The 19,882-nt window shown below is 35.0% G+C and overlaps 1 protein-coding gene across 1 annotated transcript in view; it reads right to left on the reverse strand.

Annotated features, from left to right (window-relative positions):
* The window catches only part of LOC148945644 (vitellogenin-like), a 145,152-nt gene that overhangs the window by 48,175 nt on the left and 77,095 nt on the right, over nucleotides 1-19,882 (reverse strand). The window contains exons 14-15 of the mRNA XM_089098230.1: nucleotides 17,488-17,710; nucleotides 7,418-7,577 (exon numbers count right to left, since the gene is read on the reverse strand). Of these exons, the coding sequence (XP_088954356.1) occupies nucleotides 7,418-7,577; nucleotides 17,488-17,710 (383 nt within the window). The remainder of the gene's footprint in view (nucleotides 1-7,417; nucleotides 7,578-17,487; nucleotides 17,711-19,882) is intronic.

Genomic DNA, 19,882 nt, shown 5'->3' on the forward strand with positions numbered 1-19,882 from the left:
ACTAGATCACTATTACTACAGAATTGCAGTAATCTGTAACCACTGCTGTCTATTTCTCATATATTAAATTTACCTAAGCTAAGGAATACAATACAATATTCAACATTCCTAATTAGGACCTTGTCTTTTTGTTTCTGTAGCTGTAAATCAAATCTATCTGTCGGCCACACAGTCCATATTTCCCTGTTGGAGATAGAGACGGAGAAAGAAACTTATGACGAAGCTCAAACCCCAAAACGTCTGACAGAACCAAAATGACTCCAGTCTCTTATGCCCAGCCAATACGAATTAGAGAATTCTGCAGTCGATTCTTTACTGAAAATCCTTGGAGTTGTGCTTTTGCGTGAATGTACATTTATCTAAAATGTTCACAAGTCAATAGAAGCCAACAATAAATCTGTCAAACCTCTTACTCCAAGGTGTTGATTGGATTGTGGTAACGGTAGCGTCAAAGCTCTGATCAGTCGTTGATCAGATCTCAAGGTGAAAACATCTATCTAGATTGGATATATTAAATTTGAAGTCCGGTATGTTCTTGAATTAATTCAGTGACCGGAGTTAATTAAGAGATCATTTAAAGGATTAAGTCAGGAATAAATAACAGTGGACTTTTGTTAAACTTGACCTAGATTCTTCATATTCCGTGAGGACATAAACTTGATTGAACTTTGAATCTAATTGGATTGCACAACAAGTGAAAGTGACTGCAGTAAGAGATTAAGAAATATTATTAATTTTGAGCATTCAAAGAGTGTAGACGTAAAGTGATTTAATAAGACATTAACTTGACCCTAATTGGTGAGCAGGAGAGGGGCAGATCCTTCCGTCAATCAGAATCAATACTTTCCCTTTTAATAATGCCTAAATATTATTGTCCTGAATGTAGAAACCCAGCAACCAGTGGGACAGTTCAGTGCACTAAATGCAGCCAATGGTGGCACCCCAAATGTGCAAAGATTACTCTTGGCTTAAGAGAGAAGTTAGAAAAATGGCTTTGCTTAAACTGGGATTTTCCCACTTCCCCTTTGATTACAAGTGATGAAAAACTTTCTGGTAAAGTTACGCAAAAAGCAAGCCCTAGATCTGTTGCGAAAAACACGCCTATAGTTACTCCCAGGTCCTCCAATCCCCACGCAAAGACAATAGCTAGGCCCAGCATAAAGCCGAAAACTCCCTGTGTCGATTGTGGAGAATATATACGAGAAATTTCAGCGTTAAGAAATAAATGCTCTACCCTTGAGAATGAACTTTCAGCCCGTGATTCTATTATCGCAAAGCTTGACAATGAAGTCAGGTCTGTTTCTGAAAAGCTTGCGATTGGTATGCAAGAACGCCGTAAGTTAGACGTTTTAGTCGACGAAAAAAAAAACAACAATCGATTCTCTAAAGATGCAGATAAATCAGTTTCAAAACCGATTTCCACTGGATCAAATCCCAAGCGGCCATGAACTTGGTACCCAGCCAGCCGCCCAAAATAATCAACGCAAAATGAATGCTATAAGTGCGGCGTCAGTTACATCGGATATGCCCTTTCCAAGTGCGGTGAATAATAATACTGACATAGCCGCAAGTGATGAGAATAATGTGATTCCGATTGACAAGTTACAGGAAGAGGACTTACATATCATTTTTGAGAAAATAATTAAGCCACCATGTAACAGAGAGTGTTGGTTCTTTCGGAATGGTTTTTGCAAGAGGGGAGCTAGTTGTAAATTTGCTCATGAAAATAAAGTGACTCAGATAAACAAAAGTAGAGTTCGACCTTGCCCTGAACAGCCCAAGTCAAAAGAGGCGTGTAAATTTTTCGAAGAAGGAGCATGTAAATTTGGTATTCACTGCCGGTTCCTAAATCCATGTTCTAGTTTCCTTGCCAAGTCATGTAATAGTATTGAATATGTCCTTGATCATATACAGATGTGCCCTCGTTTTAGATGCTTATATGAAAATCGTGGACTAGCGCATTTTAACCGTACGGACCCAAGCTCTTCAAAAAACGCCCACCTTGGACGACGCAAACAGCAGAAAATCCAAAACAAACCCTCTTGGGGTCTAGAAAAGAGAGGACACTCTTGGGTTCAAACGCAGGTCCACCTTCCTGGGGAATCCTGTAACCCTTTTCAGTACACCACCCCTCCTATGACACATCTCAGGAGCCTCTTAGACCCCCTCCCTCCTCCTCCTCCACCTATCCATTTTCATCAACAGCCAATCAACAACCAGCCCCGTCCTTATTCTATTCCCCCTCCACATTACCCCTTTCCCTGCAGAAGGAAAAAATTGTTGGTGACTTCAGTTTAAATAACCCTGTTGCTGCCCCAGTCGCGATAGGGGGCAATAAATTCCAAAATAAACCTTTTTCCCAGGAGTTTCACGACAAACGTTACGTATTTCCTTCTTTCCTTTACAGCAACCCCGAAAGTTTAAATCTAGAGAAATTTACTGAACTTCAGACTACGGCTCAAATGCTTGGCTGTTCCGTTATCTGTGTTTCCGAGGTCCACCGGCAAGATATTAATTTATTGAGGGTTCCTAACTTTTGTTCTTTTATTAAACTTAGGCCTGATGACCATCCTCTTGGGAAAAAAGGAGGAGGAATTATGACACTCGTGCATGAATATTTTAAACCTCAGCTTATAAATATACCTTTTCTTTAAGATAATGATGAAATTATTTGGGTCAAAGCCCAACCTAAGCGACTCCCTAGGCCGGTCTCTGCCATAGCAGTGTGCGTTTTCTATTATTCACCTGGTCAGCCAGCTGCAGCAAGAAAAGCTTTTTGGGAGAAGCTGCAGGAATAGACAGAATACGTCCAGAGAATTCACCTATATTTTGGAGTAGTAATGTTTGGAGATACTTACGAACTCGATAGCAAATCGCTGGCCAGGTCACTTAACCTTAAAACTCCAGTCGATTTCCCAACAACTAAGGGGAATACTTCTCTGGATGTAATCCTGACAAATATTTCAGAATATTACCGGAATCCAAGTAAACTAGCACCACTTGGTGGAAGTTATCATTAGATGTTACAGTGGAACCCCTTGGAAAAATTAAAAATTAAATATTAAGTAACCGAAGTTACTTCAAGGCCGATCACTGACCATGGTCTGCTGCAATTCGGTGACTGGATAACGGGAGAAAACTGGGTCGCGGTCTCTTCAGCTAAAGACTTGGATTCCCAAGTAGAAGAATTCCATAATAAGTTAAATTCAAAATTTCTCGAGTGCTTTCCCGAACGTAAGACTAAATTCTGTTCTAGTGATAAACCATACGTAAATTCAAAAATAAAGAAACTGATAAAACATAAATTGCACCTAATACGAAAAGGTCAAGTGAACCAAGCAAAACAGTTGGCAAACCAAATAAAATGGAAAATCAAAAAGGCACAAGCAAATTACTATGAAAATGAAGTTGAGCATCTTTTGGAGTCCAAACCGTCGCAGTTTTTCAGTAAAGTAAAAAGTCTGGCTGGCAAAAGTTCTCAACCAGTTGACTTCATGAGGGATGAGCCTCTAGAGAAAACCGCGAATGATTTAAATGCCCATTTTGCTTCAATTGTGCAGTCTTACCCCCCTCTTCCACCCGAGGATCCTCCAGTAAGTTTAACTACTCCTTCAGATGATAATGTAATTGCTGATATTTCATGGGCAATTATAATCCGTAAACTCTCTTCGTTAAAAAGAACTTCCGTTGCCCCTTTTGACATTCTAGTTGCTCTCTTTAAAGCATTTGCTAAGAAATTATCATTTCCCCTTCAGATAATTTTCAATACTATAACAAAAACAGGATATTTTCCAAAGAAATGGAAGAAAGGGTTTATTACCCCCATTCCAAAGAAAGGAGCAGCTAATGATTTCTCTGGTGTTCGGCCGATCACAGTTACGTCAGTTTTTAGCAGAATATACGAAAGCTTTGTTGCCGCATGGCTGAAAAAATATCTTTTGAAAGTAACTGATCGAAAGCAATTTGGTAACATCCCTAAGTGTTCGACAGTTCATTACCTCGTTAATTTAATTGATTTTATTTTAAAACACCTGGATGAACCTGGAAAATGGATAAATTTAATTGCAATTGATTTCAAAAAAGCATTTGACCTTGTTGATCACAAAATCCTTTTAGAAAAAATGGCGGAAAAAAATATACCCAGCTTTATTATTAAAATCATCAAAAGCTTCTTAACAAATAGAGAGCAAACTGTGAAGTATAAAGACCAATTTTCCACTTCTCTGCCAGTTTTTTGTGGAATTCCACAAGGAACTGTGATCGGGCCGCTGGACTTCCTCCTCATGATAAATGAAATTGCTGCTGAGCTGGGGGACAGATGGAAATACGTTGACGACTTGTCCTTAACGGAAATCGTATCTAAGGATTCGAAGAGCAATGCTGCTGGTATCATCGACCAAGTTACCTCAGAGGCGGCTGAACTAAACATGGTCGTGAATAAAGACAAATGCTCGGTCAAGACATTTTCTTTTCTTCAGAATACTCAACCGTCTTTCGAACCTCCTATCGCTTCCGAGCTAATAAGCCATAAAATAACTTTACTTGGTGTGGTGATTTCTTCTGACCTCTCATGGCGGGAGAATACAAAGACAATTGTAAAAAAAGCTAACGGCGCATTCCAAATGCTAAGAACACTGAAAAAATTTCGAGTTCCTAAGGATAAGCTGAAACTAATATTTCACACTTTCATCCGCCCCTTAGTTGAATATGCTTGTCCGGTTTGGCACTTTGCCCTTAACCAGGATGAAATTGATAAAATAGAACGAGTTCAGAAGAGATCACTGCAAATCATTTATGGCGGATCCCCTCTACCTTACTCCTTTTACCTCAAGGAATTTAAACTTGAATCCCTTTCTTCCCGCCGAGAAAAATTATGCCAAAGATTTGGCTCCACCCTCCTTCAACATCCCATCTACCGATCATTCCTTCTCCCACCTTTTGTCCCTATAAGATCTCGTCCCCCCAGGGAAGTGGCTGAGAAAGTTCCGAAACTAACCCCAGTCCACTGTAACACCATGCGCTACAGTAAAAGCTTTGTGCCAAGCTTTGTCAAATATTACAATGATCTCTAGTGTTTTTATTGTTTAGTTTATTTTTATCCTGATGAAATTTTATCAGATAATTTTATTCTCAATCTCAAGTGTTTTTATCCTTTAGTTTATTTATCCTGACGAAGTTTTATCAGACAACTTTATTTTGCTAATTATGACTAAGAGACATCATATTTGGGCTTTGCCCACGAGAGCTATGTCTTGTTTTTGAATTAAATGAATTTGAATTTGAAAGCTGCCTGTTTTACTTATTTAATTTTCAGGTAAAATATGTCAAGATTGTTTGGGGTATATTTTTCCAGAATACCAGCCATTTTTAAAACAAAAGTGGAGCAATCCATAATAGTGCACTTGCAATCATAAAAGGAAGTAGAGTAGTTGATTGTGTCTAAACACAGGAAAATCTGAGACACAAATAATTACAGGAAGAGCGTGACACCTGAATAATTTCCCCTGGGAAAATTTTTCTTGCATCAAATTCAAACTATCAAATTTTATCTTCAGATGTTGTAGTGTACGTTTGAACCAGGTTGAAGCTGAATTTAGACCCTGTAATATTAAATACATTTATCCATTGAAACTTGTTTGTCCTTTATTTATAAGAGTCTTTAATAAGTTGCAGTGGTTCAATATTTCTATTTTTATTTTGTACAGCTGCAGGAATTAGCTTCATGATGTGGTTTGGGTTTAAACAGACATAAATCTAAGTTATTCACAACAAAAGAATGGTAATTGGCTGAAAAATTTTTGGCTTCAGTTAAATGATACACATTGCCTTGGCGGTATAAGATCCTACCAATTTGTTTATTAAATTACCATAAACAAAATAAGCTTCTGAGTTTCTGGACAAGTGTAGTCAACCGAGTACAGGTTAAGGATTTTTGGGTCTAGTACTATTATTAGGCTATGTATAACCAAAAGTTTTGAAATGGTATCCCATGACTCGCTATAGACATATTGGGAATTTTTGGTATAATAGTTCATAAGCTTCGCTCTCTGTATTTATTTTAAATCTTATTTTAAGCTATAATATGTTCAGAATCATTCAAAGCATTCGTCAAATTCCCTCTTTAGATACTAAGTTCCATAGGTTTCAACTCTTGGACTGCTATCATTCTTATTTTTTTAAATGACCCAAGTCAGACTATTTCAGGTATCTATAATGTTTTTAAGGATTTCTTCCATGGTCCAATATAAACAACTGTTCCGTTGAGTTCTGGTGACACGCATCTTGTTTGTCTTACAAGAATAGAGAATGGTTTGACTGAATTAGTTAAATGACCAACCAATACGATTTTGACCTGGATGGGTGTAAAGAAAATCCGAGGTTACCATTCTATAAGCAGTCTAATTTTTTTTGTCAAAAAGAGTACCCATGAATTAATCAATTAAATAGGTGTCACTTAAGAAACATAATGAAAACAAATTAATGACATTTTTATTTAACACTTCCTTTTTAGAGGACGTAAAAAGGTGAAGGACTCTTCTCCACACAGCATTTTTCTAAAATATTTTGTTATTTGGAATGGTTTGGGACCTTTGTGTTAGTAATAAATCCCAGTTTAGTTCACTAAGACATATGATCTGTTTGAAATACAATAAATTTTCAAAGACCAATTAAAATTGAAGCATGGAAAGCTAAAATTTGTTCCAGCTACTCACTGTTTAAATTTTATCTCCTACTTTTCATGTTAAAATATACTGATACAAATTATTTACCTATATGCTTTTCTGGCTATGTCTAATTCCCACAATTACAACACTCACACACATAGCTAGAGGCTCACCTTAATCCACACTACTAGCTCAAGGTTATCGTGATTTTTTGGATGAATAGAATCATGGAATAATATTGGCAATGAAATTACAGAAACAAAAAGTTATAAGAATTAAAAAATGAAGTTCAGGAAAACACATTTTCAATTATGAATTATTCATTATTTTTTTAGTTTTTTTTAAGTGGTGGTAGCAGGTGATTTCAGGAGTAATCATAAAAACTTCAGGTTATCTGCTTGATTTAATGCGATGCCACAGGTAGCTGCGTAGGCAAGAAAAATCGACATATTGATATTCCTTACCAGTATTATATTTGAAGTAAGCTCATATGAATACCCAGTGCGAGAGGATTTTTTAAAGCCTATTCCCCATGACAATTTATAATGTAAACTCACGGGCAGGACATACAGAACCAAACAGAAATACTTTGGAGAATAAGAAAAGTTATTCGGTATGTTTTATTCCTTCTATCTTTGCTACGTTTAATATCAGGCTCCACTACGAAAAAAAATAATAGATTGAACTGGGCATGTGATACTTAGCATTTACGATTGATTTAGAGAATGAGCTAGTGATTGATAAGTACTTACAGAGAAGCTAAAGCCAATATCTGTGTCATTTTCCAAATGCACAGCTAGTTTCCATTTCCTTGGAAGTGCTATTTGCAAGTGGCTCTCGACTCCAGAGGCAATATAGCTGTTTACAAACGGAAGATCCATTCGAAGCTGACCAATATTGTCAAGAGCAACTCTAAAATGTACAGATTTAATTATATATTGTGCTCCTCCACAATATTAGATTCTATGTCCTGCAGTATAAATTGTTGCTCAACAAAATCCATTGAAATAATTTTTTGAAAAAAAAACAAAAAAAACAGCATCTTTGTGTTGGATATTATTCATGTCGATAAGATAATGACCTCTCATACAAATTTAACTTGACCCCACATGTTTGTTTCCGCAATAATATCTAACAGATTTCCAAAAACATCTCCCAAGCATTTCAAAATGTTTGTGACTAAGTGGGTGTGTTGCTTTTACTTTGAGACATTGTCAGGATAAACCCTCAAGTTGACTTTCAAGAGAAGATTTACCCCTCTCACAATTTAAGAGTATACTAGTAAAAAAAAGGGTAAGATGCCATTAAAATAAAATTTAAAATGATCAGAACTCATGTCTTTGGCAAAGGAAAAATTGGAAATCAAAACCCACCGGTAAATTTGACCTATTAGTCAAACAGTCAAGAGTCTTGATCAAAATGGATACATCAAAATAATCAAATTTTAATGCTTATTCAAAATATATGAAATTTATTAAGTTTATTGCTTCCTATCAAGAGTTACGTCCCGAGAAAATTTGCCAAATTTCTTAAAAAGGGGGAAACGCAACCAAGACATCAAGTGATCTTAGTGTGAATCACACCATCAGATCCAACATATCAGAGAACTTAATTGTCAGGGTTTCAAGCTCCTAAATACAAAAATGTGGATTTTTGTGTTTTTGCCAGAAGCAAGATAATAGATGCGTGTTTTTTTCCAGGTGTGATCGTATTGACCCAGTTATCCTAGAAGATAGGAAGGGGGCTCATTTAATCGGAAATCAAAAGTTGTGTGACCAAAAATACCGGAAGGCAGTTACCCATCCTCTCGCACCCATTTCCCCTCTAAAATCTTCCAATCAAAATTTGAGATAGCCATTTTGTTCAGCATATTTGAAATATCTAAAAATTATGTCTTTGAAGATGACTTGATCCCCCACAGCCCTCGGAGGAAGGGGTAAAATCTATGAACTTTGCCCATTGTTTACATACAATACTGACTATTGGAAAGTATACAGATACTTTTCGAAGAGGTGGGGGAGATATTCTGGTAGGGGAAGGGGTTTGTTGGAGGATCTTTTATGGAGCAATTTTTGTAGGGGGAAGGATTTTCTATGAATGGGAGATGGATTTCCCGGTATTATTTAAAAACAATCAGAAATTAAATGAATAAAGAAGTTTTTTCAACTTAAAATAAGTAGCAACATTAAAGCTTAAAACAAACAGAAATTATTATGCACATAAGGAGGTTTACCCCCTCTTCAATATCTCGCTCTTTGCGCTAAAGTTGTTTTCCGAATTTTAAATGCTTCTTATTCTAATTAAAGGACCCTTGTGTTTAATTAGTCATTTTTAAGGATTTGGAACAAAACATCAAACTTTAGCTTAAAGAGCAAGGCATTGAGGAGGGGGCAACCCCCTTTAATTTGTAATAATTTCTGTTTGTTTTAAGCTTTAATGTTGCTCCTTACTTTCAGTTAAAAAAAAACTTTTTTTTTCATTTGATCAAGAGTATAAATCGATGAGAAAGTAAAATCACAACATGAATGGAATTATTTCAGCCAAAATTGGGAAAAAGCTAGAATATTTGAACTGGTGCTACCCATGGGAATAAGTAATATCAAGTTGAGTTTGACTTCAAAGGTTTTGATTTTTTCTTGGTGTTGGTGTGTTAAAACTTAATCTCTGCTTGACTCAACTCAATTCAAATCAACCCTTTAAATCCATAATTTTTTCATTCAATTAAACTCAATTAACTCATCCTTGTTGAACTCAGCTCCCGTTCAGAATAACCCCATTACAGTCTTCCCCATTGAGCTCAACCAATTTACCTCAACTTTCATTTAAATTATGACTCATTCAAACGTCGAACTAAAAGGTTAGAGTTGACTGAAGAAAGCATAAATGGAACAAACTAATTTTGGAGGGACAGGTTTTGAGAGTCAACTGAAGAAAGTTGAAATTATTAAAAATATTTGGAAGGGTCTATGAAAGTCAATGGAAACTATGAGTGTCAGAAAGTTTGACAGAAATTTGAACACACAAAAAGAACTTGAAAAGGAGTAAGAATATCGAAAAGTTGAATGAGATACTCAAAGGGAGCAAACAAAGTTTTGAGGGTTCGAAAGCACAAAAGAAAGTCGACTGGATTAAATTAAGTTGAAAAGAACTATAGCAAGCCCTTAAAAACCATTAATAATGAAAGAGATGAAAGACAGAAAAAGGTACTTAAGGAATTTGGAATGAATAAAGATTTTTAAAATATACAAAAGGAAGCTAGCACAGTTTAAAATTTCTTAAAGGACTAAATGACATCAAATGGAGGAAAAAAAAGACAAAGAAGACTATACAAAAATGAAAGGAATCAAAATAAGTTCAAATACTATAAATAAAATGAGAAAGGACTGCAACTACTGAAAGAGCCTAGACGATTCTTTAAAGGGACCAAAAAAGCTGGGAGGTTCAGAAATAACTAATAGTAGTCAGAGAGAGTAAAGATGGTGAGAAGGGACAAAAACAGTCGGAAGGAGCAGAAGGAAGTTTAAAGGAATTAAGGGATAGTGGGAGAAACTAATAAAGTTTGAGGTTGAAAGAAACCAAAGGATATGAGGAAAAAATTGAAATATTGAAAGGGATGGAAGCTGACCAAAGAGACAAAAGGAATTTTGAAGATATTTAGAATGTGATAAAGAAAAACCAAAACACCTAAGAGAATTTTTTATTTTATTTTACAAGAACTGTACGACCATCTAGATTAAATAATTCAATAATATACATTTAGTAATCCTAATTTTTAAGTATAAAGACGAAATTTAAAATTCTAAGCAGAGTTGTTCAAGATCTAGATTTTTTATTGGAAATTAAGATACTGGGAGACAGTGACATCTCTTCTTAGTGGAAGTAGTAGGCTGGTGTATTAATTAGGATCAATTGAATTAAATAGTAATTAAAACAGTTCAAAATGTTTAATAATTTCAAATAGCTCTTATTTTTTCCCATTTTTATTCAAGAACTTTCACGATTTTTTTTATTCCTGTATAAAGTAATTTTTATTTTCTTCTATTAATATTAGTATTTGGGTAAGTTCTGTTTTTTAAAGTAAATTTAACCTTTTCAAATTCTCTTTGTCGTGATTTTCTCCACTTTCTTTTCAAATATTTTAACTTTTTTCTCGTTTTATTCAAAAAATATCCTCCCATTCGGTCTTATTGAATAAATTTTCGTTTTTCCCCCAATTTTCGTTGAAAAAAAAACATTTTTTTTAGTTCAAGTTTTGTTTAAATAATTTTTTGTTCTTAAAGTTATATTTTCCTTTTCAGTATCTGCTCAGTTAACTTCTTCTTTTTAAATTTATTAAAGAAGTTTTATTCTTTCAATTTTGTTTTTGTAGCTTCAAAAGTTTTCACTCGAGTAGTTCTTTTCTAGGACAATTCATGTTCAAGTAATATTGCCATTCTCAATCTTTATAAATAAATAAAAAAAACACTATTTTTGAACTGAGAGTAAGGAGCATCAATAAAACTTAAAAAGAACAGAAATTACTTATATGAGGGGGTTTTCCCCCTCGTCAATAGCTCATTCTTTACGCTAAAGTTTTTTTTAGTACTTTCAAAAGATCTATTTATTCTAATTAAACGGCCTTTGTGATTCAACGGTCATTCTTAAAGAATTGGAACAAAATTCAAACTGTAGCGTAAGGAGCAAGGTATTGAAGAGGAGGAGAAACCCTCATATACGTAGTATCTGTTCGTTTTAAGGTTTAGTGTTGCTCCTTACTTTCAGTTGAAAAAAGTAGTTTTTTTAATTTAATTTCTGGTCGTCTTTAAATAATGCTGACAAACCCGGCACCCCCTTCATAGAAATATCCCTTCCCTATGAAAACTTCTTCCATGGAAATATCCTCCCAAGTAACCCCATAGTCGACGCCATAGACGCCATAGTCCCCAAGTGACGTCCCAAGTCCCAAGTGACGCCATAGTCGGGTTAGTTCAGACGACTTTTTAGAAGTGTCCAAAACAATCCAATTTTGTCGAATTAACTCCAGGAGGGGAGATACATTCGCAGTAAAAGATATACAAGACGTTTATAGCATCTGATACATTGTATCTCTGTTTAGCCCAACGATATAGGATACGGCTTTGTTATTGAGGTTAATATGGAACAGTTCACATCTCTGACATAGGAATAAAGTGAACATGCCACTTGATGCTTTTTTTATGCTCTTTCCATGCTCTTTATACTATTTTATTTTTTTTCATCTTGGGATATCAAGCCACAAGCTTTGATAAACTGGATGACTATTTCTCAAGTGGAAAAGTGAGATATCTATCAGATCCTCCAAGGCAAAAGTCAAGCTAAAGCAAGTTGTTCCAACGAAGTGGTTGTAGAAAGATTATTTGATAACCTTGCCTTAGTCTTGGATGCTTTGGGACTAGCTCATCCAAGTGGTTGGATTAATTCTGAAACCTTTTTGGAGACAATGAAACATTTTGTGAAGCATACGAGATCATCAAAAGAAACCAAACTTTACTGTTACTAGACAATCATGACGGTCACTTGGAGATCAAAATAGTCAACTATTGCAGAGAAAATGGAGTAATCTTAAACATCTTCCAGCCTCACTCCTTGCATCGCTTGTAACCTTAACATGTTTGGTCTATAGACAATTCAAACAGCATTGATAAGTAACTTTAATGAGTGGTTGAACTTTCATCCGGGCCTACATATCTCCATATATGAGGTAAAAAAACTCAGCCGTGTTCCATACCTCAAGAAGTTTAGCTTGAGTAATGTTATGGCTGACTGTAAAAAGCCCGGACTGTGGCCATTCTGCCACAACACAATTTTCTGTGCTGAATTTTCTGCTGCTTCAGTTACAGATAGTCAATAGTCGGACAGCCATTCTCAACTTGCTGAATCGAATCTACATGAGCCAGACCAAGGTGCTGACAAAACTCAAGAGCCTTCTGTTGTCTTTTCTGTATCTCCCGAGCAACGAAGACTGTTTTCCCATGTGCCCCCTACAGTTAACAAGAGTAGAGGAGTAAAACATAGAGGAAGAATTAGAATACTTACAGATAAATTGAAAAGGAAGAACTGGAGTGAGCGGTAGAAAATAGAAAAATGTCTCAGAAGAATGTTGTCGCCACCTTTCTCAGGAAAGCAGGAAATCTGAGAGTGGTTGACCGGGGTGAAAATATTGAGGATGAATTACAAGAATGTCTATTCCTAGGGGATAGTTCTTATGAATCTCTACATCTTGGAGAATTGGGATTAGACAAATGTAAATATCCTAGCTGCTGATGACTTTGTTCTCGTGATATTCGTCGTTGGAAAAGGAAACGATTATAATGTTACACGTGTCACATAAATTGGTTATAATTTCATGGAGGTGATGTTTCTAAAAAAAATAGGAAAGTTTGTTTTAGCTCATCGTATTGACCAGGCTTCAGTTTCAAAAGATGATATTACCAGGAAGCTTTCTTGCCCAGTTTCGATAGGTGGTACAAAGAGAGCCACGAAAGCTCTCGGGTTCAACTTTGATTTTTCCAAGTTTATATTTCAATAAAGAAGTTTTGTATTAAAATGTTAAATAATAATTAAAAGTTTTGAAACTATATTACAAGGTGTCCGAGGAAACTCGTGGCATATTCGAAACAACCCCATACTCTGGGATTGTCTCGGACGATTTTGTTTTGTTTTTAAACCGTTTAAAAAAACATGCAAAGATAAAAATCGGAAAAAATTCTTTTAGGTGCCAAATTCTTAGACCCAATTTGGGGTGCTTGAACCACCCAGATATGTCTTTTATTTCACAAGATATTTTATATATAAAAAAACACGTCAGGGTCTACCCCAAGCTCACCTACGACGTGTAAACAATGGGCAAAGTTCATAGCTTTAAGACCTTCCCCTGAGGACTATGTGGAATTAGGTCGTCATCCTCAAAGACATGGTTATTAGACTTTTTGACTATGCTAAACGAAATGGCATTTACTTTGGGAAAAAATGAGCTTGGGAGGGGGCCTAGTCCCCTCTAATTTTTTCAGTCACTTAAAAAGGGCACTAGAACTTTTAAATTCCGTTCGAATGAGCCCTCTTGCAATATTTTAGGAGTACTGGGTCGATACGACCACCCCTGGGAAAAAATTTAATAAATAAACACGCATCCATGATCTTTCTTCTGGCAAAAAAACACAAAATTCCACATTTTTGCAGATAGGAGCTTGAAACTCCTTTTGTAAGGTTGTCTGATACGCTGAATTCGATTTTGTGATTTTTATTAAGATTCTATGACTTTTAGTGGGTTTTCCCCCTTGTTTTAAAATAAGGCAAATTTTCTCAGGCTCATAACTTTTGATGGATAAGACTAAATTTAATGAAATTTATATATTTCAAATCAGCATAAAATTTTATTAGTTTGATGTATCTATTAGTATCAAAATTCTATTTTTTAGAGTTTTGGTTACTATTGAGCTGAGTCGCTCCTTGCTTATAGTTCGTCACCACGAGCTGTTTGATTCTCGTAATAGGTTACACATTAGGTCACTACAATGGATCATAGTCCGTTGTTTTCTTGTTTTGACTAGTTTGAGATATTTTTGCTGGCTTTTGTGTCGTCGAGTCTCCTGCATTGAGTGAAAAGGATTGAAATTCACCTTCATAATTATTTTCACGTGCCTCCCGTATTGACACGGGAATTTCGTTCTAATAAGTTTTCAGACTATAATTTTAACAAATGAGGATGATTTAAAAATTTTCAAAGCCGTTCTGGCTCTCTATTCAATGTCTCTTCAGTTATGTCTGTCATTCTTTAGTCCTGTTTATTTTGTGTTACTGTTTTCAACCGTTTTTAATTCTCTAGAACTTTTTGCAGCCCCTTACAATTTTCTTAAATATATTATTATGAAAAAATTCATATTTCAAACAGTTCGTGGTAACTAACTGTATGGATGGAGAAACACTGCTTAATGGTAACCAAAACTCTAGAAAACGGTATTTTTACGCAAATAGATGCATAAAAGAATCAGACTTGAATGCTGACTTCAAATATATAAGTTTTATCGATATTAGTCTACCACACCAAAAGTTACGCGCCAGAGAAAACTTGGCTGACTTTCGAAAAAAGGGGGAAAGACCCCCTAAAAGTTATAGAACCTTAATGAAAATCACACCATCATATTCAGCGTATAAGAGAACCCTACTGTAGAGGTTTCAAGCTCCTATCTACAAAAATGTGGACTTTTGCATTTTTTGCCAGGTGCGTGTTTATTTGTTTTTTTTCCCAAGGGTGATCGTATTGACCCAGTGGTCCTAGAATATCGTGGTAGGGCTCATTGGAATGGAAATTAAAAGTTCTAGTGCACTTTTTAAGTGACAAAAAAAATGGAGGGCAACTAGGCCCCATCCCACGCTCATTTTTTTCCCAAAGTCACCCGATCAAAATTTTGAGATAGCCATTTTGTTCAGCATGTTTGTAAATATTACAAGTATGTCTTTAGGATGACTTAATACCCCGAAGCTCTCGGGGGGCGGGCTGAAAGTTATGAACTTTACCCAATGTTAACATATAGTATTGGTTATTGGGAAATATGCAGACGTTTTCAGGGGAGATTTTTTCTGGTAGTGCGGGGGGGGGGGGGGGTTGGTCGAGGGTTATGTGGGAGGGTCTTTACATGAAGGAAGTTTTCATGGGGGAAGGAAAATTGCTATGAAGAGGAGGCCGGACATCCCAGCATTATTTAAAAAAAGATCAGAAAATAAATATAAAAAACAAGTTTTTCAACTGCAACAGCAGCAACATCAAAACTTAAAACGAACAGAAAATATTACATATATGATTTGGTTCACCCCATAGTCAATTTTTTAGTACTTTCATGAGAACAATTTATTCTAATTAACGGCCTTTGTGATTAAGCGGTCATTTTTGAAGGATTGGAACAAAATTCGAACTTGAGCTTAAAGAGCGAGGTATTGACTAGGGAGCGAACTTCCTAATATACGCATTAAAAATACATAAATATAGAAGTTCGTTACTCAAGTTAATTCGTATGTTGGGCATATTTACTACTAATAAAAATGTTCGTAAATAAAATTAAACAAGTTTCTAGAAAGCCATTTAACCAAATAAAAGTAAAATTAATATGCAAATTTTGTTTTAATTATTCATGTACGGTGAGCCAAAAAATCTGTGTTATCAAAATCTGCATTAATTCAAAAACATTCAAAAATTAAATAAAAAAAACAAGTTTTTTTTTAACGGAAAGTAAGGAGCGACATTAAAACTTAAAACGAACAGAAATTATTCCGTATATGAAATGGGCTGTCCCCTCCTCAACGCCTCGCTCTTTACGCTAGAGTTTTTCATCGTTTAAAAAAAATAGAGTTGTGAGAAAGTCAAACTTTAGCGTAAAGAGCGAGGCGTTGAGGAGGGGACAGCCCCTTTCATAAAACAAGTTTCGAGAAAGTCATTTAACCAAATAAAATTAAAATAAATATGCAAAATTTTTTCTAATTATTCATGTAGGGTGATCCAAAATCAAAACCTGCATTAATTCAAAATCATTCAGAAATTAATTAAAAAAACAAGTTTTTTTTAACTGAAAGTAAGGAGCGACATTAAAAATTAAAACGAACAGAAATTATTCTGTATATGAAAGGGGCTGTCCCCTCCTCAATGCCTCACACTTTACGCTAAAGTTTGACTTTCTCATAACTCTAATTTTCTTTTAAACAATGAAAAACTTTAGCGTAAAGAGCGAGGCGTTGAGAATGGGACTGCCCCTTTCATAAAACAAGTTTCGAGAAAGTCTTTTAACCAAACAAAAGTAAAATTAATATTCAAATTTTTCTTTAATTATTCATGTAAGGTGAGCCAAAATCAAAACCTGCATTAATTCAAAAACGTTCAAAAATTAAATAAAAAAAACAATTTTTTTTTTAACTGAAAGTAAGGAACGACGTTAAAACTTAAAACGAACAGAAATTATTCCTTATATGAAAGGGGCTGTCCCCTCCATAACGCCTCGCTCTTTATGCTAAAGTTTAACTTTCTCACAGCTCTATTTTTTTAAACAATGAAAAACTTTAGCGTAAAGAGCGAGGCGTTGAGGAGGGGACAGCCCCTTTCATAAAACAAGTTTAGAGAAAGTCATTTAACCAAATAAAAGTAAAATTAATATTCAAATTTTGTTTTAATTATTCATGTAAGGTGAGCCAAAATCTAAACCTGCATTAATTCAAAAACGTTCAAAAATTAAATAAAAAAAACAAGTTTTTTTTAACTGAAAGTAAGGAGTGACATTAAAACTTAAAACAAAGAGAAATTATTCTGTAAGTACAACTTACTCGTGATTCAGATTGAATCTTAAGGGGCCTGGACAAGCTTGAAAACACTTGACATTTAATTCGAAGCTCTCGTTTGCTCCATTAATACTTCTTACGATTTAATTTCAAACTTGACAACTAAAGATCACTAGCTAACCCACTCACGAAAAAGAAATTGTGTTTAAGTAATAATGCTCACATTAAAATTTTTGTTTAGAGGATTACATTTTGTGGGGGAGGGGGGATAAATTAACCAAAAACACTTTAGAAATCACAACATTGATTTTTATATATGTTTTTCTATATTTTTCGCACAAGTACAACAGAATTTTCTGAGAGAGAGAGAAGGGGGAGGGTTCAAACAGATAAAACTCATCTTTCCTACATACAGCCTTCCCGGTGACCTTTAAATTCATCAAGTAAATACTTTTTACTATTCATGACAAGCTATTCTATAGCTGTTAATTTTTTATTTAAAACTTAGGGGTGTAAAAGATAAAAAACTATTTCCACTCACCCCATGTTTCCATCAACTTCCAGGGTGAAATCGTATAAGGTATTAAAAGTTCCAGATAGATTAATGTGCGCAGAAGCAAGAACTGGTATGTGATTCTCATAAATGACAGGAAGACCCATAACAGATGGATAAGATATTTTCGTATTTTTCCAAGATTGGAATTTCTGGGCCTCGAAATTAAAACCGCCATCTTTTCTTAGAAGTTGATCAAAGTTCTTTAAATCTAAACCATAATAAAACTTAATTAGTAAAGCCTAGTAAGAGCTCTCATGCACAAGCCTTCAAATTTGATGTATTGAAACTCATCAAAACCTGAATTTCAAAAAAAAAAGAAAAAAATGTCTTGTAGGCCTGCAAAAATTGGGAAGAAGTAGTGGATATTGAACAAAATCAAAACACACTATTTGCTTGCTGATTGTCTAAATGGCACATTAGCAACGTCTCAGATAAGATTGAGGGTATTAAGTTGGAGCTCGTAGGGTATATTGAAAATTTTTTTGACGACGAAGGATCCCTCATTTCCTTTTTAGACCTTCCCCCCTTAAGCAAGTCAAGACTATGAAATAACCACTTTTTGAAAATTCATCAATAGGTTTAATGAAAATGCCTCTAGAGATTTAACAATGTCAGAAACCTTGGATAGAGGTTATAAACTGTGCAATATGCTCTTTCTTTCCATTAATTTAAAAAACTTTTTCGACAAAATGAGTTTATCAAAGAAAAGTAAAAAACTCCATTAAAAAAAATGAGCAAAAATAAAATCAAATAATCTACCAAGCGTGAAACTACCAAAAATCAGCATCGATAAATAAATGAAACCCAAAACGAATAGAAATTACAATAATTAACCAAGTCAAACTCAAAACGAGTAGAAATTAACATAAGTAGGGCGCAAAACCCCTATGCCTTCCCAAGGCCAGAGCAAAATTTGCACTCTACTGAAAAAATATGAATATTTTTACTTTTATAACTTTAATAAATCAAATAATATTAACATTTTGATTATTAAATATCAGCATATGTATATTAAACTGACAATGCACATTCATTTGTATTTTATCAGAAAAGTGCGAATTTTGTTCTGGCCTTGGGAAGGCATAGGGGTTTTGCGCCCAACTTATGTTAATTTCTGTTCGTTTTGGGTTTCATTTATTTATTGATGCTGATTTGTGATATTTCACGCTTGGTAGATTATTTGATTTTATTTTTGCTCACTTTTTGTTTAATGGAATTCTTTACTTTTCTTTGAAAAACTTATTTTGTAGAAAAAGTTTTTTTAAATTTATTTCTGTTCGTTTTATACTGACATAATCTTTTCAGGGAAAAAGAAAATAATACTTTAAATCTTTTCATTTTTAAGAATTTATAGTTTGGCCTGTTATTTTTATGCTGGAGAAAAATTTCCAGCAATTTTTAACAGCATACACCCTTTTAAAAATCGGGACACAAATAGTATTATTTAATTTAGTTTCATACCTCCTCTAGTTGACGGGAAATGGCAAACTTGATACCATTTGCAAAAAACCTGTTTACTTTCTTTGATAGCTTGGGTACACTTGCGCTATTTTGTTTTGGTTAAATTTTAAGAGCAGAAATGGGAGGGTGGGGGTGGGTGGGTGGGAGCGGAAGGGGGATTAGTTTCCCTCAAATCACTTTCGACTATTAAAAAAGGCATCAGCCCTTTCTATTTTCAATCGAAGAAGCCCTTTTCAAAGTTCCCACGACAAATCCTTCGATACAAAGTGCCCTGGTCTAAACAAAAATAGCAACAAAAAATACTACATTATACCCACTTCGATCTTACTTCTACATTATACCCACTTCGATCATTATACCCACTATAAAAATATCAAGCCTTTCAATCACTTTCGAGTATTCACAAGGGCACTAGGACTTTCGATTTCCAATCGAATGAGCCCTTTTGGAAACGACAACGCTTTCTATAAGCACCTTATATGCCCCCAGGGCATAAATTACAACCCTTATCTTAAGGTCTGTTAGCGTGGTTGTCATCCTCTAAGACCAAATTTCCCGAAATTTCAACTACGTTAAACAACATGGCTATCTCAAAATTTTGATTGGATGTGTTTGGGAAAATGGTGGGCGTGAGAGGGCTGGTAGTCGCACTCCAATCAATTTCAAATATTAAAAATGTCCGTAGCCCTTTGGATTTCCAGTCAAATAAGTCCTTTTGAAGTTTCTACGACAAAACTTCAATAAAAATCTTAGATGCCCCCAGGTCATAACTTAAAACCCTTGTCATGAGTGCCGGGGGGGGGGGGTGTCATTCTCAAAGACCTAATGTCCAGAACTTTCTACTACATAGAACAAAATGGCCATCTGAAAATTTTGATTGCATGTGTTTTGAGGAATGGTGGGCGTGAGAGGGGGTTAG

Source organism: Artemia sp. Qi Xiang Cuo, chromosome 12 (assembly GCF_049724085.1).
Source record: "Artemia sp. Qi Xiang Cuo chromosome 12, ASM4972408v1, whole genome shotgun sequence".
NCBI lineage: Eukaryota > Metazoa > Arthropoda > Branchiopoda > Anostraca > Artemiidae > Artemia > Artemia sp. Qi Xiang Cuo.